A 24,513-nucleotide genomic window follows, 5' to 3' on the forward strand; every position below is an offset into this window, starting at 1 on the left:
TTCAATTACAATTACAAAGGATCAATTATAAGATTAGGCGCTGTGTAAGGGCATGGGCAGTTAAAAGAGCTGAAAGAAGAGTGGAGGGATGAAGTTTGATTTGGGATTAAACTACCCCCCTCCCCCTGTAACTCTTTGTATCTTGGTGTTTCAGGCCTTTAGGGGAAACGCTCTCCTCTTCATTCAGCGGTAATCTCCTTTTCTCTGGCACCCTCTTCACTTTAAATGGGTTCTTCAAAGCTAGTTTAACAATGCTCATTGACCATCATATCATGACATAGGAGGAGACACAGCTAACTATTATACAATGGGGATGCTTTTTACTGCCAGTAGATGATAAAAAAAACTAAGATATGTGCCTGATTTATAAGATAAAACATATTAGTTTCCAGGGGTGTCTGCATATTGTATCTCTTGGAAGGGGCTCATATGATTATTTTGTCTGTACCTGCGCCAGTCTAGTTTTTAATAAAACTGGCCAATCTGTGTCACTGGCCTATACTCTTGTACTCTTGATGCCTTTCCGTAAAACTGTTACTTTCTAAACATCAGTAATGAAGTAATGAAAAACACTGTGACGCTTAAAACAACCTCTGTGAACCTGGAAATTCAAGTTCAGCCAGTGTGTTCAAAGAAAGCAGAGATTCTTGCAGCTGTAAAACAAGACAATTACAATGTGTTTTAAACCTCTTACTTTCCGATTTTGATATCAAAACTTTAAAATTAAGCTACCAGTTTCTGAAAATGTATTTTGCATCAAACACATTGCTTTTACACAGACTTCTCAATTTCAAAAAACAGTATAGAGTGCCGCTTTGGCAACACTGTTTAGAACCAGAACCAGTTTTTCTAACTTTAAATAACTAGATTAACAGATTTAGATCATTGTCAAGATTTGAAATGACACGTTTGGAACTGCAAAAGTATGTTTCCACACACAGAGGGAACAAACACCAAAGCAAAGCAGATTTTAAATAAACAAACGGTTGAGTGGCTGAAGGTTTTCAGAAAAAAAGGTTTCATGTTACCACATACCCTGAATGTAAGAGAATTTGCCCCTAAGTGAATTCATCAACACAGAAAACCACAAATGTTCTTTCTTTTGTGCCGTCAATATGATGTTTCCTATCAAAAAACATACATCCGCTGAAACATGCTAATACTGTAATCAAGTTATTACTCTAATCTGGTTATTCAGAGTAATAATGTTACAGTTTACGTCTTACGACATACAGCATTTATCTCTGACTCTAAACGCCTACAGACTCATCCGTTGGGAATGCGCACATGACAAACACTGTTATGAATAGTTGAAGAGATTGATTAAAACAATGTTCAATAGCATATTTTTTTGCAATTACAGTGCTCTTATAAAGGCTAGCGGAGAAAATCCGCTGGTGGTTAAACTGCTTGTAGCCAACATCTTGTGAGGATCGGTGACTTGTGTTACAACTTGTCTCTGATCGGGGCGTCGCAGCTTCCAGCCATGTCTCCACCACACCGCATTAACTTTAGCCATTGATGACACTGAATCATTAGTCTGTCTATTAAAAATGTGCTTTAGCTAAGAAGACATGTTCTAAAAGAGTCTGTTTCAGTATTAAAGCTGGTAAACTTAATGTGAACAACTTCATTATTTCCATGCTGAAATTGAACCTTAATGCTTTAAAACAATTTCAAATCCACATGATTTGTAGAAAAAGATGTGTTTGAGAAGCCATGTTGGCTGTCAGTGTTGTATTTGGGGGTGCAGAGTATTGTGGTGGGAGACTAATATCAAAAAAGGGCAAAAAAAAGAGAGCTGGGTTTATTGGGTGTTATAAAAAAGAAAGGGTGTATTGTATGTATGATGATGAATGGGAGGGACAAACCCAGATTTAACAACCTGTCCCATAAATGCACCCCCAACCCCACACTCAAACAAAGCGTAAGTCTGTGACCATGGAATAAACAAAATATTACATGAATGTTGTTTTCAAGTTTTTGAAACCCTGCCTTGAATTAATATAATATTGTCACGCTCAAGTGGTGTTGAATTGTGACTTCTTGAATATTTGTTTTACACTCTTCTGGCCTAAATTTCTGCAGTACATCTGAAACTGCTTAAGAGTTTGCAGGTTTGAGCATATGTCCAGGATTTCTGTTTTTGTTACTGAGGTTGTGCAAATTTGTGTTAGCCTTTTTGCACCGTTGTTTGTGTGTTTGTCTCTGCCTCCTTTTTAAGTGTTTGGTGCCGCTGTTTTTATGGGGCCATCTCCTGGACAGAAGCCTGGTTTTCACAGCCTTTCCTTTAAAAAGGCGCTTCCAATGACAGGAAGGACTCCTCCTCCTTCCAGGGCAGGAAGGCAGGAGAGGACAGAGGGGGGAAGACGGTTATTAGTGAGGGTTGAGCTGAGGGGGGAGGGCAGGCGAGGGGAGGGGACCCTGGTATTGAACTTAGAACAGCTGATGAAAGGGATTGTCACTCAGATCTCCCCCATCTCCTCCCTGCTGTCGTGGTAATTACTCGCTCAGCATATTTGAGGGTTGTGGCTCTCCCCCACTGTTTATCTGCTCATGAATTACAACAGTACTCAGAGTACAGTCACTTTAAGCATGACACATGCATTTGTAAAATGAAAAGTATAGACCATGTCACAGAATTCAATTTACAAGTTGCATTAACTTTGCCCACAAAGGCTTTTTTTGTGTTATGACTCTTTATTGATGGATGGTGTTAAGTCCACTGATTTTCTTCTTCCTCTGTCCTCACACTGTTTCTGTGAGTGTGGTCGCACTCAAAGTCACACTGAAAAGCCTCACACACAATCCAACTGACCCCATGCATCAGCCCACACACACATATTCACATGTGCACGCACATTCCTCAGTATGCTGTTGAACATTTTGTGAGTAGAGAGGTTATGTAAAAACTGAATTTGTCTTTTGAGGACTCAGTGGGAAAGATCTATCAGTAAAAATAGTTTTTTTGTTGAATTTTGAATGTAACTCTGTTGTTTCAACAATTTGAGTCACAAAATAATTTCTCAATGCTTTATTGACATGAGAGTTAAAAAAAAAAGTTTCCAAAGCATCAAAATTCAGAAGAACACGATAACATGAATATAAACACATTAAACTCTGTGTGTGTGTGTGTGTGTGTGTGTGTGTGTGTGTGTGTGTGTGTGTGTGTGTGTGTGTGTGTGTGTGTGTGTGTGTGTGTGTGTGTGTGTGTGTGTGTGTGTGTGTGTGTGTGTGTGTGTGTGTGTGTGTGTGTGTGTCTAGGTCATTCACTGTCCCTCAGGTTGTTGCATGTTGATACATATTTGGCAGCAAGATAAGCCTTGTCTCCTAATTTTGAGAAAACATTCAGCTCCTTAAAATCTGTGATTTACAAAATTTCATTTCTTAAAATAAATGTTCCTTGTGTCGTGGAATGTTTTACTTTTTAGGAGTAAGGACATCTCTGTGTGTGTGTGTGTGTGTGTGTGTGTGTGTGTGTGTGTGTGTGTGTGTGTGTGTGTGTGTGTGTGTGTGTGTGTGTGTGTGTGTGTGTGTGTGTGTGTGTGTGTGTGTGTGTGTGTTTAATTTTATATTAGTATAAAATGCCACAATCCTTAGCATTAGCCTCCACTCCTCTCTGGTGCGAGGCTCTCTGGAGCCCCCAGGCCAAAGTCTAGTTCAATGAGATGTACAATGTTGGCAGGTTGAGCCAGGCTGCAGGCCCTACAGGCCATATGTCACACTGCGTCGGACACACAGCCACTCCAAGAGAAATGAAAAGAAAAACACCTTGAATATCGGTGTAAAACAAACCACATGCTCACTCTGTGTTTGTGTTCTGCAGAGTTTAAAAACTGCATCTCTATGACACATGGTGTCAATCACCGTGTTTTCTTTCTCATGCGCTCGTTAATACAGAATGGCAGATCAGTTCTGTCTTACTGACGTCTGATGGCATAAGTATTTTTTCATTTCCTGTTAGAATAAAATGGTTAAATACTATATTTCTAGTATACAACTTTACAACTACCACTGTAAACAATTAGTATGTAGTATGAACTTCAGACCCAGTAGCTGTGGCTTGTCCTGAGTCCATGTTGGCAGATATTATAGTCATTCTGGTCAGAAATGATTTCCATAATTCAGGTTTAGAAAACTACTAGAGAATGAAATTGTCATTCTTGTGCTTCAAGAATCTTGTGCATCAGAGCTGATAAGGAAGGTGTCTGCTTACAGAGGGGCTTCTGTTGTCTAAACAGAGATGTGCTGATCTGACAACAAACACTGAGTGGAGAGGAGGAAGGTGGGAAACACAGAGAAACACGAGTAGGTCAAGCAGAGTAATGTTAAGGAAGAAATTCTAGTTTTTACACATCTTTATCCAATCCTACATTTTCGTCAAATGAGGAAGAGGTTATAGTTTGTGTTGCATGTTTCCCGTAGGAGATTAATCCAGCTAGCGGATGAGGCTGATTCACACGAGTCATCTTGTCTGTTCTGCGTCCAATAGAGGTGTGCTGATTGATGTAGTGTCACGCTAAGGGGTGAGTTGTAGGTTAAGGAGAGACAGAGATTTTTTCAAGCCAAGGCTCTGAGGCCAAGCTCAGTTCAGGGTGATGACAGCTGCCTGACAGTTTTGGGCTCCTCTCCTTCTTTCTGCACACCAGGTAAAGCACCCCCCTCTCTCTCTCTCTCTCTCGCCGCCTTCAGCCCAGTGTCTCTCACCCTGTCTCCCTTCGTCATGTTTCTTAGAGTCACGGACCGCCTCACCCTCTCTCCCCGCCCTCAGACAATGTCAGTCACTACCTCTCTCCTGGCGCCAGATGCAGCTTCTCCGTTTCAATGGGAGCTACTTTTTCACTTGTTCTCTCCGGGCCACTTTTACATTTTCATCGTTACTATATAAACAGAAAACAGTGATCAAGTTACAGTGGCACTCATTCAGCTCCACCTCCCACACCTGGGCTCTAATGCACCTCCGAAGTGAACACATACTAGAATAACCTCCTGCGTACAAGCTGTTTTTTTCCAACTCACTCATTGTTGGAAAACACTGCATGTTATTTTCTGGGAAAGGATATGAAAAGTCTGTCTGATAAGATAAACCATCAGATCTACTATGAACATTACTATCAGAGCTGCAACTAACAATTACAGTATTTTCTATACCGCTAGCTTTCTCAATTAATCAAAATCTATAAAATGTCATAAAGTAGTAAAACATGCCTGTCACATTTCCTGAAGCCCAAGGCCTAATATCTTCAAATTTTTAATTAAATCCGAAACTCAAATATATTCTTTCTTAAAACACATTTGAGTTATTAATAGTGATTTATTGTTTGATGAATAGCTGCAGCACAACAGCTGTAAGTACTGCTTGGCAGATTAAGTCAAGATTAATTGAATGTTGAGTCATATTTGAAAACATTTTTTGAAATTTAAAGCAAGCTGCAGCTCATTTAGTTAGTAATGGCCTTCTACAGTCAAGGTCAAAGTTAAATGGTCAGGATTTTATTTAACCTTTCAGCCACTGGGAAGTTTCTGTCCTCGGACTCACCTCCTTCTTTCCCTTTCTTCCTCTTTTCATTTTCCCCTCTCTGTTTTTATTAGATTATTCCTTTGTGCCTTTGCCTCTCTGTTTTTTGAAACCTTACCACTCTTGTTAATGACAGGCTGTGGGTTCAGGTTGGGGTTCCTGCGATGGGGTGGGGGCCACATTTGGTTCAGTCCTGTGCTATCCATTGAAGGTGACAGGAGGTGCTGTGACTTTGGGGTTTTTGACCCCAGATTCTTTATTTTTACAAGGAAGGGATCCAAGGATGGAGCTGTTGATGTGAATAGCTGCCCAAGGTGACTGGATCCCAATAAAGAGGCCGTCAGCCTGGCCGGGGGCCTCCTCCCCATCCCAGACACAACCTTTATAGGGCCGCTTATGAGCCTGGGCAACTATTAAACCCTGTCCAGCCTGCACTGAGGAATTTAGGGCCAGGAAACAAGGGAGTGGGGGTGGGAATGGGCAGAGGGAGGTGAAGTTGGGGTGACTGAAGGTGAAAGTTGAAAGGCATGTTTGGAGGAATCTGGTTGTTCTTTAGTCATCACTTTCAAATGTGTACCAGGCGTGTTTCATTCTGTTTATGCTTCAAGTGTAAGAAACTACAGTTTTAATCAGCTGGGCGTACGTGTCCCTGCGTCTGCTTTACATTGTTTGTTTTAAACGTTTTCATTAGCAGCAGTTTACTGACTTGTGCCTGTGTCCGGCAAATGGTGTTATACAGTTTGCCATTTTCTTTAGCGAGACAGTGAGCAGGAACAGAGGGAGACAGCCGAGTCTCATAAACATCCCGCCTCTGTTTGTTCACATGGGGCTCGAGGTATATAGGCAGGTCTGGTTGGACAGCCTTTCACGTAAAAATGTGAGCTTGTGCATGTGCGTGTGAGCACACAAACACACACAGACACAGATGCAAAAATTCTGATGTCAGTCAAAAAGTCAGCAGAGGTATGCCGCTCCCCCACTCACTAGTAAAAGGAGAAGCCAATCAAATCTCAGCTGCCAATCAGAATTTTATCAGCACGGCCATCTGGCCATCAGCTAATTGTGTCTCTTTTAAGTCCCTGTCAATCAGCGGCCCCCTCCTTTTCTCTTAAAAATGTCTGCCTTTGAGCTTGCCTTCTGGCTCCAAGGGGTAGCTTGCATGGGGTTGGGGGTTGTTTGTTGACTATTCTCTCTTAATCAGTTGCTGTATTAGCTTTCATCATAGTTTCAAAGACTTTAAGAACTTATGTAAACAATATATAATAAAAGTTTCTCTTTTCTCTCCCTCTCTTTCTCTGCAGCGGTGGAGACCCAGAGCACCAGCTCAGAGGAGATGCTCCCCAGCTCTCCTTCTCCTCCTCCTCCTCCCCGGATCTACAAGCCTTGCTTTGTTTGCCAGGACAAATCATCTGGTTATCACTATGGAGTGAGCTCCTGTGAGGGCTGCAAGGTAAATGACGCCAGAGACACATGAGGAGTTTAGAGGACATGTATGAAGTGAACAGCTGATTTCCACTAAAAAGTCTGATGTTTAGCTAGAAACTGACAGATGTCAGTGCTGCATAGCTGTAAAGTTTGCTTTTGTTAAGCTGCCCTCTAGTGTATCCTGACTAATACTGCACAATATTGTTGTAACAGAGCCAAACATTGTGCTGTTACTGACCACCAAATGGTTACTGCATCTGTATTACATTAGGCTGTTGTTAAAGCAGAGATTTAGAGCTTAGAATGAGGCAAAAAAATATAACTTTGGAGAATATACAATGGATGTTTTGTGTGCTTAAAGTTTATATACAGTTTACATACCAAAAATGGGTGTTCACAATTAAGAAAGAAGCAGTGAAAGAAGACAGTTCTATGTGATATTGCAGTCAGCATTGGTGGAAGAAATACTCTTCCTCTTTTAAGTAAAACTAGCGATACATCAGTGTTCAAAATAACAATAGAAGTACTCATTATGCAGAATGGCCCATAATCATTTATAAAATATTGTACGGTTAAAATATTAGATGCATTAATGTGTGTTGCAGCATTAAATTACTTTAATGTTGCAGCTGGTAAAGGTGGAGCTGATTTACATTATTGTAGGGTTGCTAAATTCCTTTGTTTATCTTTGTATGAATAATTTGGATCTGCAAAGTAACTAGTATTTTGGTACAGTACTTGAGTAAATGTACTTAGTTTAGTTCCACAAATGGCACTCTGACAATCTTATGTTAGTAGGCCACTATTATTGCGCATTATCAGAAAAGCATTATGAAATTTGAATGTTTCAAGCCATGTGCTCACTGAGACTGATTTTAGACACAGCAGAGCTTTGAGCTTCATGCTAACAGCATGCTTACATGCTCACAATGACAATGCTAACATGCTGATATAATGCTAATCATGTATCAGTTCAGCATTTGCTAATAAGGTCACAACCTTAGTAAAGCAAATGTTGATGGGAAGGTTTTACCATCCACCCAATATGTATTGAGATATTTCAGTCTGAACCAAAGCATTGGGCCAAACAACCTTCTGACAGGCTGACATCTCTAGAGTCACGGCACTAGCATGGCTTAAAAAGCTATTTTCTGAGATCTTACTGAGAGCATTGTTTCCTGTCATGAAGCAGTGTGCCAAACATGTCCTCTTATCGGTTTCAGGGTTTCTTTCGGCGCAGTATCCAAAAGAACATGGTGTATACCTGCCACAGAGACAAGAACTGCCAGATCAACAAAGTGACCCGCAACCGCTGCCAGTACTGTCGGCTGCAGAAGTGCTTTGAGGTTGGCATGTCCAAAGAAGGTGAGAAGAAAATCTGGGTCTCAATCATTTTGTTATTAAAAAAAATATTTTACTGTAAAGTAAAAGTTAATGGGGAGAAAGTCTTTTTAAAGTGTGTCACCTTGCACCTGTGTTTCCCTGTAGCGGTGCGTAACGACAGGAACAAAAAGAAGAAGGATGTAAAGGAGGAGGTGGTGCTGCCAGATAACTATGAGTTGAGTGGAGAACTGGAGGAGCTGGTTAAAAAAGTCAGCAAAGCTCACCAAGAGACCTTTCCATCTCTGTGCCAGCTAGGAAAATACACCACAGTGAGTTATTTTTTTTTTAAATGCATAATCACATCCACCCCTAAACACTCACTTCACTCAAGCATTAGCTCACTGCTTTGCCAATAGGACAAACACTGTATGGAATCTGCACAGCCACACAGACAAAAGTGTCCCTCTTTTTCTCTCTCAGAATTCAAGTGCTGACCACAGAGTTCAGCTGGACTTGGGCCTGTGGGATAAATTCAGTGAGCTGTCCACTAAGTGCATTATAAAGATTGTGGAGTTTGCAAAGCGGGTACCAGGCTTCACTACGCTCACCATCGCTGACCAGATCACCCTCCTCAAATCTGCATGTCTGGACATCCTGGTACCAACCACATGTTCTATTACTACTCCTTTTTAACCAACTCCCCTTCCACCCCTTTTACATCCTTAAAGCTTTCTCATTTGTCACGCTGCTTAACTTATTGATGATTCTGAGCAGCTGCCATAATTATTTTTGGACTGAATTTCATCCCCCCTTTTACTAACTGTATATTTGTTCTTTGTCTTGTGATTTTTCTCCACTTCCTAGATGCTGAGGATATGCACTCGCTACACCCCAGAACAGGACACAATGACCTTCTCAGATGGCCTGACACTGAACAGGACCCAGATGCATAACGCTGGCTTTGGCCCACTCACAGACCTGGTGTTTGCCTTTGCTGGCCAGCTGCTGCCTTTGGAGATGGATGACACAGAAACAGGCCTACTCAGCGCCATCTGCCTCATCTGTGGAGGTAAGTTTGTGCCTTCTAGCCTGCTATCCATACCCTACAGCCTTAAAATTTTTTACTTTGTCTCATTGTTTTTCAATTTCCTTGCTATCATATTACCAGCTTTTCTACCATTTCTTTAACTACTTAAATGTGTCTCTTTTTCTCATTGTGTCAGACCGTATGGATCTGGAGGAGCCACAGAAGGTAGACAAGCTGCAGGAGCCACTGCTAGAGGCTCTGAAGATCTACACCCGCCGCAGACGCCCAAACAAGCCTCACATGTTTCCCCGAATGCTGATGAAAGTCACAGACCTCCGAGGAATCAGCACCAAAGGTCAGCTGAGGTTTTACATACCAATACCACGAATCAGAAGTAGGGCTAGGAAACGAGCCTTAATACTTCTTTTGTACCTACAAAATGTATCCCCAGTACTGAGTAATCATAAACTAAAAGTCCTGAAAATTAGCATTGAATGAGTGGTCAGATTTGTATTTTTGTTTACGTTTCCCTTGATCAGATTAAGTAAAAAGACATTTTCCATTTTTAGTACTGATACGTCTGTACTTGTGTCAAGACAACATTATACATTATACATTATATTTTTTTGTATATGATCAGAACTCAAGTATTGTATTGGCTCTACTGTCAGAAATGTTCAAACAATGGCCAGCCTTATTTAGGAGATGACTTGTTTAAAATAATAAAACAAATGAAGAGTTTCATACCAAAATAAAACATAGAACATGTCGATTGGTGAGAAATTTGAATGATTTGCTATCATTATATCCTAAGAATCATGCACACAACATTGTTCTGTCGAAGAGAAAATACCATCATCTGCATATAAGAGCACTAAGAGGCCTATTCTTCCTCAAATGGGAAGACACCTGTCAGTATTTTTTCTCCTTTATGTTTTAAACACTACCCATCACATAAATATGTGTGTGTATGTGCCTGTAGGTGCAGAAAGAGCCATCACACTAAAGACGGAGATCCCAGGCCCCATGCCTCCACTGATCAGAGAGATGCTGGAGAATCCAGAAGCCTTTGAGGACAGCAGTGACTCAGGAGACAGCGCCGCAGCTGCTCCCCCTGCCATCCAAGCCATCAAACAAGAGGAGAAGGCCACAGATGAGTCAGCCGTTGAGGAGGAAGAGGAGGAGGACGACGACGACTACTGGGATGAGGAGAAAGAGCGAGGGGCAGACAGTGATGGGGAGCTGTTGGGGGAGGCGGCAGCGGGCGTGCAAAAGAAAGGTGTAACTGGGAAAACGCAGTGAGAATGACAAGATGAGGCTGCTCCCTCCTTCAGATCACTGAGCCCTCCCAGAAACCTCACAGAATTAGGCTCTTATACAACAACAGTGTTGAATACAGCACATATATATATACTGTAAATGTTGACTGAAAGGAAAATATGTTAAATTCAGTATAGGAAGCAAGGAATGGGAGAAGCAAAAGCACTAAATGTAAGTGGGTTGAGGAGAGTGCCATGAAAAAAATCACTGTGCCAAAATGAGACTGTCTAAAAGATATTTCAAAAGTGTTTTGTCCACCCAAGGAGGAACACGAGGTGGTGGACAGAATAAAATGCACTCCTCAGCTATTGATAAGGGCTATGCTTTATATGGAATTGATGGTAAAAAATACATTGCAACAACAGAACTCTATGTGGTTTCCTTTTGCCGCAAATGTCTTCTAAGAATTCCTTTTAATACTATTCGGAGATTTGCGACTTATTTTTTTATTGTATGGATTTTCTATGCATGTAAACATTTCTGTTCTGTCTTTTTTGCCTGTTTGTGGGACTCTGTGTTGCTTTTTTTTGTATATTTTTCACTAAGTCCTGCTAGAATTTGACTGGACATATAGTGAGTTTTTTTAAGCTTGTCTTGTCTTGTTATGCATTTCTGCGTTGTTAGACACAGTGAAAAGCAAGAGCAAAGATAATAAAGAGAGCAATTGCAAAGAGAGAGCAGGTCATGAGCAGGACTCAAGCTCACACTACTACGACAAGCACGTGGTATGAAATATAAAAACATATAAAAGAAGACTGTAATTTCAGCTCTGGTGCTTGTGATGCAAATAAGAAACTAATCAATAATGCAAATCAAGTATAGCAGCATAATTCCGCCTCTCGACAAAAAATACACTCAATATTTTGTTTTAAATACTTCGACTAAAGAATCTGCAGGGTCGATTAAATGTCATCAAACAATCTCAGGTTGATTCTATCAGGGTCGCATCTCATCTGACAACAGTATTTTTTTAAGAAATGCTCTGACATAGCGCCAACATCTTCAACAAGAAGTAGGATTATTACAAATGATGTTGTTGACCATGATGCACATGTCTTTGTGAAGCCATAATATTTTCATTTTGTAAAAGTGAGTTATGAATCATCCAAATGAACATAACCCTAAAAAGCAGTTTACTTCACAGAAAACCTCAGGTGAATATGTGTGTGAGTGTGTGTGCATGAGCGTGTTACTGAGAGCATTTATCAATACAGTGATATAGAGATCTCCGTCATTACTGCCATTATCCAATTATTAGTATTATACAAACACACGCAAAATAGGTTTTACAGCTAAAAACTTTACAAAGTTCACTCACCCAAAGACGTCTGTTGGACAGAAGGATATTGATACCAATGTAAGCTGACCAAGACTCAGATGATCAACTAAATGAGGCCGCAACCGTCCAACATAGTTACCAACAAAACGAAAGCTTTACATTGGGTAACCTTTCTGCCAAAGCACCGGGCCATAGTTTCAAATGATGTGTGTACATGTGTGCTGCATCTTAAGAGTGATGCAGTACATGTTTTTTGTAAAATAAATACTTAGGATTTGTTTTTCATTGAGACTATGCAGTTGTTTTTATGCAAGATGTTGAAAATTGCAATTATCTATGTAATGAAAGACAATGTGAGTCTTACTGAACGCCTTGATAGTTGTAAGGCAAAGATTCTCCATCAGCATGTTGTCCTTCATGGCTCTGCAGTTCAACTGCAACTTACTTTTAATGTAGTTTGTTGATATTAGGGATAAAAAGATAAAGCTAATGTATGACATCTGAAAAAAAGACTGCATGTTTCTAATAATCATAAATGGAGTCATTTACTCCCTGAATGAAGCAAAGAAAGAGAAGATGTAGAGAGAATAAGCAGGAAACAGATCCTTTGGCAACACACCAGCAGCTTTGAAGCAGTGACCATGTATACAAGTCAGATAGGTCTTTGGTACCAGATGTAATGCCATCAAGTACACAGAAGTTGATTTAAAGTATTAATGAATCAACCTTAATGCCATGACGATGTTTTCAGACTGTTAAATTGTAATTTGTGATATTATAGGATGAAAACAACACAGTCAAATGACTGAGGTAAAAGATAAGAGTTATCTTCAGTGTGTCTCACACACACACACACACACACACACACACACACATTCACAAAGTACCATAGTCAATATTTTGCACATCTTCAGCCAATTCTACATACTATGTTGTTGAGTATTTAAATGTCACATAACTATGACATTTCATATTAAAATGTTTTCCTGTTTTCTCACCTTTTTCTATTTCTTAAACTTGTTTATTTTCTTGAATTTGAGCTGGTGCAATAGATAAAACACGGAAGAGGTCAAAAGGGCCTTCGCTCTATATGTCAGCATGTGAGTAAGAAAAATTAAAAAGACCAAAGATTTATCCATGCATTTGGACAAAAACACATAAATAAAACAAAATAAATACATTATAAAAAATCTATAAAAGTCATTGATGTGAAATGTATTCACTTTTGTATTGTGTGATAAAGAAAATACCAGGATCTCAAATAACTTTTGAAGCTGGAATCATCTTATCTCTGTTACATTTTGTTGTTGAGGTTTTTTTTACTGATGTCTTTTTATAAACAATCTCTACAATGTGCAAATAACTTGTCTTCATGTTCAGGGATTCTGACACCTCGTAATTTTTATTTCAGTTGGTCTTATACCAAAATAGCTTTGAAACCTCCAAACACACACACACACACACACACACACACCGAAAAACAAAGACTGGGCGGATCTGTTTGTGTTTTTACGTTTCGATTTTTGCTTATTTGTTGCTTGTCATTTGCTTATTTGTTATTTGTTATTTGTTGTTGTATTTCTTGTATTTTCGATAAAGGCGCTTTTTGTTCTCAGACTTTCAGCGTCCAGTTGTCGTCTTCTGTCCTTTCACTTTAGAAAAGTCTTAAGATGGAAATGTACAAAATACAGACAGCCATCAACATGTATTTATCATCATATTTTATTAAAGAGCCTCCTGTCTCCAACAGAAACCTAGATCAATAAATAAAAGTCATAAATTAACAATCATGTTCTCCTAACCTCATGCTGTGCTCAACAAGCTGCAGCAGTACATTTCACACTTGTCTGTAAAACACCCACACCCACACTTGACACGGTTTCAGGATTCACACTCACGTGCAGAGGTTATGGGCTGATATGCCACCAAAACAAGATGTAGGCTGTTAAATCCAACCTTTTCTCAAAACAACTGCAACATATCCACATTTAAATCAGCTAAAAAGATAGAAAATCTAGGGAATTACAAATATTCTAAGATAAGATATTATTATTTTAAGACAATTGTTATCTGCATATGAAAATCTAAAGGAGAGTTTCATTAATTAAGCATTAGCCATACTAAAAAACAAAATTATGGACACTTAAGACTTACACTTAGTTTCTTACACAAATGGTGCCTAGTTGTCTTTGAATACAGACAGACACTCACTCACACTCACTCACTGCACTATACATGACCTTTTTGAAGGCAATTTTCTACATTAACAGCTACAAAACAACAAAAGAATGACCTTAAAGGTTTGCTTATGAGTCGCATGAACTTGCATTGCAGTGGAAAACGTCAACTTGCCGTCCATCTTTCTTTGTTTTTTTACCACATGGGGGAGTCGGCCAGCTCACTGCAGAGAAAAAGAGGATTAAAAGTTTTACAGTGTGCTGAGGATAAAAACATAGACAACACACTCCTGCTGATCCACTGCTTGAGTAACACGAACACTGCTGCTATTTTAAATCTTATTAAGTTGTTATTACCGTATTATTTACACTTTTATTTTTACCCTCTAGTGCTCCCTATGACTCTTCCAACGAGAAAAGAAAATGCTCGGTAAGTGGAACGGTAGCTTTTCTAAAACAGCAACTAGTCTGCCAGGGAGGAGAGTGTGAATGAAGTCATCACATAATATCTTGGGAGAGGTGATTCTGGTCATGGTGGAGGGAAGCAGGGTGTGTACTGTGGGGCTGGGAGAAAGCCAGAATTGTCACCTCAGGACGGGTTCCATGAGTTCTGGTAGCATCAGCAGCTTCTCTTCACCAGCTTTGGGCTCACAGCGCTGTCTCGTCACATCCTGAGTGACGAGACAGAAGCAGAGATTGATGTAAACTGGAGATTTATCTATCGTTTAATTTTGTACCTATTATATAAGTTTGTACTTTTTTAAGTTTAAAATTTAAGTAATTGTATTAGCATCTAAATATATTTCTTAGATTTGTATGTTAAAATCACATTTCATAATAAAGTGCTGTAATTTAAATGCTGTGGATTTGTAAACAAAGCACACACGCACAGATAAGAAAGATGATAACATTTGAGTTAAAGCATTTACTCTAACGTTTTTTCATCTTGTAACAAGACTGGTTGTTACAAGGTAGCAAAACTGGCTAGTCTGTAACCCTAATTTATTTATTTTTAGACCTGAAAAGGTTGAGAGATTCCCCTGTCAATTAATGCACAGGGGATGAGTTTCGAGAAGGGGAAGTTATATAAAGGCTGGGTTTGGTCCAGTCCAGTCCTTTGACTCAGACCATGCTGCCACAGCAGTTAGTTTGTTTGAAATGGTATATTTTTTATATCCTTTGAGTTATGTTTACATGTTATGCATCCTTATTTAATGTGGGCATCTGACTTCCTAACAGATCATTATTAATTGTTTTTGAGCTGTGTGAAATACTTACCAGTGAGAGAAGTCAAAACCAAGTTAGGCAAACTGTTTAAATGTCGGTAAAGAAAGTGGTTGTATATTTTGTTATCCTGTATTTACTTATGTTTGCTACAACAAGGATCCCTATCATGAAACTCAAAAAGTGGATACAAGCCCAGAAATGAGTTTGCATTTTTGCACTTCTGGTTCCTTCATCTCGAAGTCAATGAGTCTTTTGAAGGTGGTTTTGGTTAGATGCCTGAAAATGTTCTGTGGTTAACACAAGCTTAAAATATTCTAAAGTTTCTTCTACGATACACTTAAAAAACCTCAGTAAATAACCCCCTTTTGAATTTTGTAGCTTTTACGTGTTTAAAAAAAGGCAGTTGCAAACAAGTGGCTAAATGAGACCACTAAACGTCATCGCACCAAACACTTTAAATTTGGTGTGGTAACGTGAAGTTATGCAGCCATTGTGTAGTTTGTCTATTCTCTAACATTAGCTCTTTACTTGGAGTTTGCATTCATGCTTCACAAACCATGAAAGTGGTGTTCATTTTAAAGTTGGTACCATGTTTTTCTTTAAACCTCAGTGTCTAACAATGGAACTGGAGCAAGAACTTGCAGGACGAGGGGAAACTAGTCAAATATTTGCCACCTCAGGGCTGTTTGCTCTGATGCAGGTGTTTAACTTGATCGGGTCATGTGTGAAAAGGATGGCCCACCTGTGTGTCAGAGTCTGATGTGTGTTCTTTGCTCTCAGTAGCAAGCAGGTCAGCTCTGTTGGGTCGTTCCAGCTGAGTGGAGAGGAGAAGAGGCGAACGGATCGATCTGTGGGAAGCCCGGGAAGCATCCTCGTCATCTGCTGTTTAAAATCAGTATCGATTATTTGCTTTGGTACTCATCACATTGCAGTGAAATATTAGTGCTGTATACAAAGAGACATCATTACTCACAGATGCATGTGGGAATTTCCCCATTTGATTTAGTTTCTGGCACAATCCCCAACCTCTGCTCTAACTGACGGATGTAGTTCATCAGGGCCTGTGAGTGTCCAATTTCAAACCCATAGATTTGAGTAAGAAAAAATAAGTATATATATAATATATGAAGAGCTCATTCTAACAAAACAATTCTTAGTTTCAGTTGATTATACACAAATGAAAACATAATGAATATCCTCCGAAACCCAGCACTCTGGTCTTTTTAAGTCATCAAATAAATGTAGTGAAGAAAAAAGTACAATATTTCTCTCTCTAAAATGTAGTGGAGTGTTACTGTAAAGTACGAAAGTACAACTACTCTAACAAAGTATGCGAGTACAGTACTTGAGTTAATTTAATTGATTCCTTTCCCAACACTAATGAGCCTGAAAAATGCAAAAGAAATTGCATTGGGTCATTGTAAAAAAGCATGAACAAGACTGATGTTTGTGGAGAAAAAAAAAGGGGGAATTGATACTCTTGACTAAAAGTCTTATTAGGATATATCTTGCAAAGTAATATAAGATAGATACTTGGTCTGGTGTGGAACGCTTGCCTGTTTGTCGGCCTCCTGCTCCTCTCTCTCTTTCTGGGCTTTCCTCACACTGGCCTTCAGCTCCTGTAGCTCTTGCTTAGTGTCACCCAGCAGCACCTACAGGGGGCAGAAGCATTACTCAAACCATCTGAACCCACTCACACATCTGACCTGGCTTGTCCTCTTTCCCTGCTGCTTTTGATCGTATGACAGTGAGGAGAAATGTTTACTTGCTGTTCATGGAAGCTTTTCTATTTGTGCCTTCATGTGAGTTATAAAATAACTCTGGCATCGTTCTCCGGTTTCCAAAATGTAATCTGATCAACCGACGATGCAGATTCGAGGCACATGAGCAGTTATATTTAGAGATGAATGTGTCTGTGTGTGGAATAATAATGACTGCAATGTATTTTGATTTGCTTACTTGATTGCAATCTCTCTCTTGTCCAAGCTTTACTTCTAGTTTCTCCCTCTCCATCCTCTCCTCCTGGAGCCACTCCTCCTTCCTCTGCACCTCATAGCTCAGTTCTTGTAATTTCTTCGTATCTGTCTGTATTAAAAAAACAAGTTAAACAAAAAGATAGGTTGACTTATAGCTGTGTATGTACTTTAATGTTTCCTCACTTCTGCTGCAAGTTTGTAAGCCTCTCTCTCTAGAGCCCAGTTGGCACGCTCCTCCCTGAGGACCAGGTTCTCCTCAGACAGCAGCAGGGTTAGCTGCGCAACTTGCAGCCGGGCTTGATGCAACTCAGTGTTGGTATGGCCCTGACGGGTGCCCAGCTCTCTCAGCTCCCTACGCAGGCCCTCGGCTGCATGCTCACTAGCATCCAGACGCTCCTGCAGCCCTCGTACCTCCGCCAGGGCAGCCTGGTTCTCCACCTGCACAAAGACGAGGGGTCAGGAAAGTGAACACTTCTCAAGTTCTACTTGTGGGTTAATGGAATTGAGGTGATCTTGCCCCCACTGCTGCAAAACACCAAACCATCTAAATATGACCTGGTCCCAGTAAGTTGTTAGTCTAGTGGTTTAGAGCTCCTCTGTGTCCCTCTCCGACAAAGCTGTGCTTTAAAAGAAGCACCACCAACCAATTACCTGCAGGCGCTTTTTCTTTTCCTCATCATGTCTCATTTGACTGGACATTTTCTTCACTCTCTCCTTCAGACTGTGGGACAAAAAGTTAGTTTTAGGCCCAAGGAAATAAATATACCAATGACTAATGTTTAAACTAGCATATTTCCCCAAAACATGCCTTTGCAGGTCGCCGTTTTCCTCTTTCTTCATGTCGTTCAGGACCTTGATGTCCTCCTCCAGATCTTTAATTCGCTGCTGGCTCTCAGCTTTTTCATCCATGAGTTTACTCAGTTCATATGTCAGATTGTCCTGACTATATTTCACATTCTTTCAATGATGTGGAGAGAAAAAAAATGATTAGATTCTTGTTCCAGGTGTGTATTTTTTTAATCAAAACGTTACCATTAGTTATTAATGAAATTCAGAACTTTTTGGAGGTAAAAATGAGATGGCTACCCCAAGACTTCTGGAGGCAGGACATGCCTGTACCTTGTGTTTTCCCTCCATCTTCTTCAACATCTCACAGTTAAGTCTCAAGTTGTCTCTAAGCTCTGAGAGCTCCTCCTTCATTGCTTCTCTTTCACACTCCCACTCCACCCTTGCTTGGTGACTGTTCCTTTTCTCGTGCTGTGTCTCCTCTTTTGCCTCATCCAGAGCCTGCTGTATATTGGCTTGTTTTTTTAAGCACTCCTCCAGCTGACTCTGTTCACAACATGGGGAGACAGGGTGGGGATATTCTCATTACTACTATGAAGGGAAGAATAGCTTATCAGGAATGGCTGAATGCAATATAGAGTATCCACCTGCAACAGCTGAGCCCTGGGGATGACGAGGACCAGCTCCTCCTCTCCATCCTCTTCATCTTGTTCCTCTCTCAGAGTCTCCAGCTCCTCCAGCGGCCTGGGAGTACGGAAAGTGAAGGAGCGACTACGGGCACACACCTCTCCAATCGAATCCACATAGATAAACTGATACTCCAGAGCACTGGGACGGGGCAGGTAGGATGCTGTATCACATATACAGATGAAATATGCAGTGTTAAGTGTACATTATTAGGATTATTGGTTATTATATTATAAGACCTATTGTATTTTAGTTAATTGGAAAAAATATATAAATAAAACATATAGAATAAAAAATGGGAATTGTGGAGCACAATCAGTTCTTAATTATCCCTCAATTAGCAGTCTATGACCCACACTAATTAGCTTGAATTTGACCACAATGGTCACACTAAGTTAAAGTCAGCATTGACTGTGGTGCTTTTCATGCATTAAACAACTTTTGATCCATGACCTTAAAAATAATCTTATTTATGACCTCCAGTTGCTGTGATGCTGATGTGGCAGTGTACTCCAGGACTGTTTGTGCACTGACATCTCAGTGTACTGACAGACGGGTACGTCTGACCACACCCCACCATTGGTGATGGCGGGTGTGTTACGTTGACTTATCACCTGTGTCATGTCTTTAAATGTTTGGTAGGATTCTTACCCTGGAAAAGTGCACAGCAGTTGACACTGGTACCCTGAGTGTAGCCTTCAGGAACAACAGCCCATGTATATGTGTAGTACTGTTTCAGTGAGGAACAGCTCATCTGTGACATGTTAACAGACACATTTTAGACCACACAAAAAATATAAATGTGCGTCGCCATCACGACCCCATGACACAGATCTTATTTTGCTGAACATATTATGTGTCAGTGTGGAGGAATGCTACTGAAGTGGGAAAATCTACCTCAAAAATCCCTATCCAGTCACCACTGCTCCACTGGTGGTCAGAGGTAAGACTGTAGTGGCAATCCACTCTGCTCTGGGGGAAGTACAGTTGCCCCACATTTCGAAACACCACTGTGGACTGTTTATCCATGGTAATAAGAACCTGTGCTGTTTAGGAAGAAAAATCCGGAGATCAGGTTAAATGTGCTCTAGTTTCACTGGAGGAGCGCAGCTGCTGAAAGCGGATAGCAGAGTCAGATCAGGAATGCAGCATGTTCATTACACCAGCCGCACAATATGTTAATAAACAACAAGCTCATATACCTATTGGTTAAGGAGATTATACAATGTAATCTGCAAAAAAATAGAGCACTGTTGCATTTTATACCTGTGTGAGGATTATGAATATATATATATATATATATATAATGCTAAATTATTGAAAGTTTTATGAATTAGTTATTGATCATAAAAGACCGTCCTTATCCAATTAATAGCTACCCTTTATATTCCAATCCTGAAACAATGAGTGTTTTCCATGTCTTATATTTCATTCCAAAAAAAACACCATCCATAGCTAAATTTGCAAATAAGTAGTCAAGTAGTCAATAAAGCAATAAATTAATTAAAATAAAAATAATAATAAAAAGCTAATTACATCTGATAGTTGTATGCTTGGATTTACGAATTAATCATTTTTGTGGTGTTAATGTTTTCTTACCTTACTCTGCTGAAAAATGAGTGTGATGTCTTTTCTGCTGCCTCATGAATGATAGCGCTGTGGATCAACCTGTATATAGTGATGAGCAATCCTGTCTGTTGCAAGAGTTTCACAACTACTGAACCATGTGGGCCCCCAATAAAATACAAGTGATGCTGGGAGACTCATGGGTGATGCAGTTCATGAGTACCCGGCTCTTCACAAGGCAAAGCAGTGATGTGGACTTCAACTCCCATTACAGTATGGGGTTGTAGGATACAGGATCTGCTGCTGCTACTTATTGCTCATTGCCATTCTCAGTAGTGGGGGAGGAATGGGGGGCACTATGCTAAAGGTAAACCTTTCTCTTAATAACAACTTCTGTGAGCCCCCTCTCCTGGAATCAGTGAAAGGCATACAAAGCTAGTCTAACAACATAACAACAGACATCTACAATATGATATACAATTCTTGAATGTTTGATTAATTTGCAATGTTAAAATTTCCTGCATTTTCCTGCTCTTAAAATACTGAAGCAAAGTTAAGCTTCATGGATTTTCAACAGTGTTTTGTGTAAAATAAATCTGCCTTTTCCATTTTTCAGCAATTTGGATATAGAATTCACATATCAAATTCTGGGGCTGCACGGTGGTGAGGTGGTTAGCACTGTCGCCTCACAGCAAGAGGGGCCCGGGCTGGACAACCTTCTGTGTGGAGTTTGCATGTTCTCCCCGTGTCAGCGTGGGTTCTCTCCGGGTTCTCCGGCTTCCTCCCACAGTCCAAAGACATGCAGCTTAGGTTAATTGATGACTCTAAATTGCCCGTAGGTGTGGATGTGAGCGTGAATGGTTGTTTGTCTCCATATGTCAGCCCTGTGACAGACTGGAGACCTGTCCAGGGTGTACCCTGCCTTCACCCATTGACAGCTGGGATCGGCTCCAGCACCCCCGCGACCCTTAACTGGATAAGCGGTTACAGAAGATGGATGGATGGATGGATATCAAATTCTGTAGATGTGACTATTATTCTCAAACTGTGATTGCGTAAGAATCTTGGTCTCCCACTTGTGAACACTTGATGGCAGTGTAGTTTCAGCACAAACCCCATTCAACAAGTGAGTTGTGTTGTCGGTGCTTTTGTGGGAATCAAATGGTTCAAAAGTAAATCAAAAATCAAAAACTGAACCCTGAAGATCATCATGGCACAGTTTGAAAAGTATTACATATTTTATATACTACATAGTATTATGTTATGACTCTTGGTGAAGTTTTCATTTAAATGTCATTATTTTTAGAAGAAATCACTTGCTCTCCCATCTTTTATTCTACCAACTTTGCTGCATGACCCCTCAGCCCTTCTAGCAGAGCAGCCCCTCGAAAATGTCAAGGAAAAAGCTGCTTGTGGCATTGGTGGAAAATGTTATTAAAGTTCTTGTTTTCAGGAGCAGGCAGACAATTACTGCTGAGTGAAACAACTTTCAAAGTTATCCACTCATTGTCTCTTCTCATCTTTTCACAACAATTATCAGCCTTAGCTGTCAGTAAGCCTTCATCTTTGAAGCACCGGAGGCAGAAAATGATTTCATATTTCATTAATTCTATGTTTATTTGAACTGCAAGAGAGCTGGTCAAAGTGTGGAAAAATCAGTGTAAATATCAACAAAATAAAATACATTATCAAAATAAACACCCTGATATTACACTTTGACTACATCCTTGATAATATATCCAGAGCATCTTATGCTAACAGTAGTGTTTAGGGAGCCTGGTGCCGTACACAGCATGCACTAACAAATAAAGAAAAAGCCATCTCAAAAGAACCGAAGGATCCTTAAAGAGGTACAAAACGTTGCTAAACAGAAGTGTTTACAGCAGAAGTGATGGCAGACTTGGAAGGCCTCTGTGTGTTACGCTGCTCAGACACACACTGAGCTGGGAGGAGAAATGTGAGTCTGTACTTTTTTAGCAGTACATTCACCCGTTGATCAAATCACAGTCTTTTACTCAAACTCCTCACATCCTGATCCATTGTCAGAGTGAGCTAGTCAACCATCAGTGACGGTTGACTAGCTCACATGTTGCTCAGCAACGACAAGACACCAAGTTCTTCCAGCTTTTTTTTGGCAACTTCTTCCCAGCCCTTATTGGCTTGTGGGTTCCTGGGTGACGGATGCATGAGGCCCTCAACCTGCACCTTGATACCTGCAGCAGACAGAGCTCGCCGCGCCCGCTGCTCTGCTACCCTCCCGACCCCGATCACCATGGAGACGCCCAGTGCTTCCACTGCCTGGCACAGTGCGATGTCACACAGGGCCAGGAGGGCCTCTCGCTCACCTGCAGGCAGCTCGGGGGGGGTTAAGTTCTTCCCGCTGGCACTGATGAAAATGAGCGGGCATAGATTGTGAACAAAGCAGTGCTTGAAGAACAGCGCTGGTTCACCGCACAAGTTCCTGAAGAAGCCCCAGAAACGTGCTCCACTCACTTCTTTCTGAGTGCAGGCAAGTCCTGTGATCCGCCGCTTTGGATGCTCGTCATCAGGGTGGCCGACCTCCCCTGTGATCTTCAGCCAATCAACAACCGCCCTCACTTCTCCAAAGGGGACCTGTGCCAAGAATCGTAGATAATGTCCGATTATTTTAACACATCATAGACACATTAACTGCAGTAAATTACGTCAAAATAAAAGACATTATCCAATGACAATCCAAAATACTGTATGAATAATGTATGATTAAAAGTTCTAATGATCATTGTTCAGTTTGGTAAAGGGGTTTCCCCCAAAAACTATAGTCTTAAGAAGTTCATTGAAAGCAATTACCGCAAGTAACATTTTATTATTTTAATTATTCCATCGCAATAAACACAAGTCAGAAACTTTTGCTCTGAGTAACCAGGTGATCATCATCTGGTATGGAAAACTGGGGAAATGAATACAGTAATACAGCATGCAGAGCTTTATGGGAGCATGTGGGGCTTTAGGAACAGAAGGAAAGAAAACCTGTTCATGCAAGCAGCTCTCAGGAGACAAGGTTTGTTGTTGCATTGCCACACAGGTAATCCATTACCCACCATTACCATACCATTACCATACCAGTACCCACCCATTACCAATCCATTACCATACCAGTACCCATACCATTACCATACCAGTACCCATCCATTACCATACCATTACCCACCATTACCATACCAGTACCCATTACCCATTTACCATACCATTACCCACCCATTACCATCCATTACCATACCAGTACCCACCCATTACCATACCATTACCATACCATTACCCATCCATTACCATACCAGTACCCACCCATTACCATACCATTACCATACCATTACCATACCATTACCATACCATTACCCACCATTACCCATACCATACCATACCCATCCATTACCATACCATTACCACCCATTACCCATACATTACCCAACCATTACCATACATTACCCACCATTACCATACCATTACCATACCAGTACCCATAACCCATTACCATACCAGTCCCCATCCATTACCATACCATTACCCACCCATTACCCACCCATTACCATACCATTACCATACCATTACCCATCTACAGTGGGACAGGTGAGTGAGAGCACAGGTGTGTGAGTATCTCACCCCGGTCTGTGCCATGCCGAACGGCCCTGGGTTCATGCCTAAGAACAGCACCCTCTGTCCGGCCTGGCAGTACCTGTCCACGTAGCAGCGGTGCGTGTCCCAGGCGTACTCCAGCGGGCTGTAGGTGTAGCGGACCGGCCCGCTGAAGGTCAGCCGGCGGAGGTGAGCGTTCAGCTCCAGCTCCACCTGCAGGAACCTGGAGGACGGAGAGCTGCTGACCTCCTGCTCCTCCTGCCTGCTCCTCCTGCTCCTCCTGCTGCTCCTCCTGCTCCTCCTCCTGCTCCTCCTGCTCCTGCTGCTCCTGCTGCTCCTCCTGCTCCTCCTGCTCTGTGGAACCCGAGGGCTCGGCCGTGACACCTGGAGGTGTACTGTCCTCTGACATGTTGAACTGTGAGCGTAATAAGCAGTTATACCCCAGTTATTATTAGTATTATTAGTATTCGTTTCTTTTGCTCCTCCTACTTGTTTTTGTTTTTCTCTTTCTTCTCCTTCTTCTCCTCCCTGTTTGACTGTGTGTGCATACTGCCACCTATTGTACCGGAGTGACTGGAATCATCTCCTCA

At 40.9% G+C, this 24,513-nt stretch overlaps 3 protein-coding genes across 4 annotated transcripts in view; 1 reads left to right on the forward strand and 2 right to left on the reverse strand.

The window, feature by feature from the left end:
• The window catches only part of LOC129105488 (retinoic acid receptor gamma-A-like), a 34,954-nt gene extending 21,465 nt beyond the window's left edge, over positions 1-13,489 (forward strand). For both annotated transcript variants that reach the window (XM_054616540.1, XM_054616542.1), the window contains 7 exons: positions 6,820-6,968; positions 8,167-8,308; positions 8,432-8,595; positions 8,747-8,923; positions 9,131-9,335; positions 9,490-9,648; positions 10,276-13,489. In XM_054616540.1, the coding sequence (XP_054472515.1) occupies positions 6,820-6,968; positions 8,167-8,308; positions 8,432-8,595; positions 8,747-8,923; positions 9,131-9,335; positions 9,490-9,648; positions 10,276-10,595 (1,316 nt within the window). In that variant the 3' untranslated portion in view covers positions 10,596-13,489. The remainder of the gene's footprint in view (positions 1-6,819; positions 6,969-8,166; positions 8,309-8,431; positions 8,596-8,746; positions 8,924-9,130; positions 9,336-9,489; positions 9,649-10,275) is intronic.
• A 776-nt stretch (positions 13,490-14,265) lies between these two features.
• On the reverse strand, positions 14,266-19,774 carry LOC129105489 (calcium-binding and coiled-coil domain-containing protein 1-like). The gene is made up of 11 exons (XM_054616543.1): positions 19,643-19,774; positions 19,397-19,499; positions 18,706-18,908; positions 18,392-18,604; positions 18,081-18,229; positions 17,924-17,993; positions 17,456-17,710; positions 17,256-17,381; positions 16,853-16,948; positions 14,658-14,740; positions 14,266-14,293 (listed from the first exon to the last, which is right to left on the reverse strand). Exons 1-11 carry the CDS (start codon positions 19,772-19,774, stop codon positions 14,266-14,268), a joined length of 1,458 nt encoding a protein of 485 aa, XP_054472518.1.
• A 2,152-nt stretch (positions 19,775-21,926) lies between these two features.
• On the reverse strand, positions 21,927-24,187 carry smug1 (single-strand-selective monofunctional uracil-DNA glycosylase 1; the record flags this gene model as incomplete). The annotated part of the gene is made up of 2 exons (XM_054617148.1): positions 21,927-22,924; positions 23,951-24,187. Coding segments are annotated over 2 exons (768 nt in total), but the record flags the coding sequence as incomplete, so codon positions are not given.
• Positions 24,188-24,513: the final 326 nt, after the last annotated feature.

Source organism: Anoplopoma fimbria, chromosome 17 (assembly GCF_027596085.1).
Source record: "Anoplopoma fimbria isolate UVic2021 breed Golden Eagle Sablefish chromosome 17, Afim_UVic_2022, whole genome shotgun sequence".
Taxonomy (NCBI): domain Eukaryota; kingdom Metazoa; phylum Chordata; class Actinopteri; order Perciformes; family Anoplopomatidae; genus Anoplopoma; species Anoplopoma fimbria.

Coding starts and splice junctions, on each gene's coding strand:
- LOC129105489 (XM_054616543.1), bottom strand. CDS start 19,774: ATGGATAAACAGTCCACAGTGGTGTTTCGAAATGTGGGGCAACTGTAC. Junction 18,605..18,705: donor CCAGGGCTCAGCTGTTGCAG/GTGGATACTCTA, acceptor TGTTGTGAACAG/AGTCAGCTGGAGGAGTGCTT. Junction 14,741..16,852: donor AGCAGGAGGCCGACAAACAG/GCAAGCGTTCCA, acceptor CTCGTCACTCAG/GATGTGACGAGACAGCGCTG.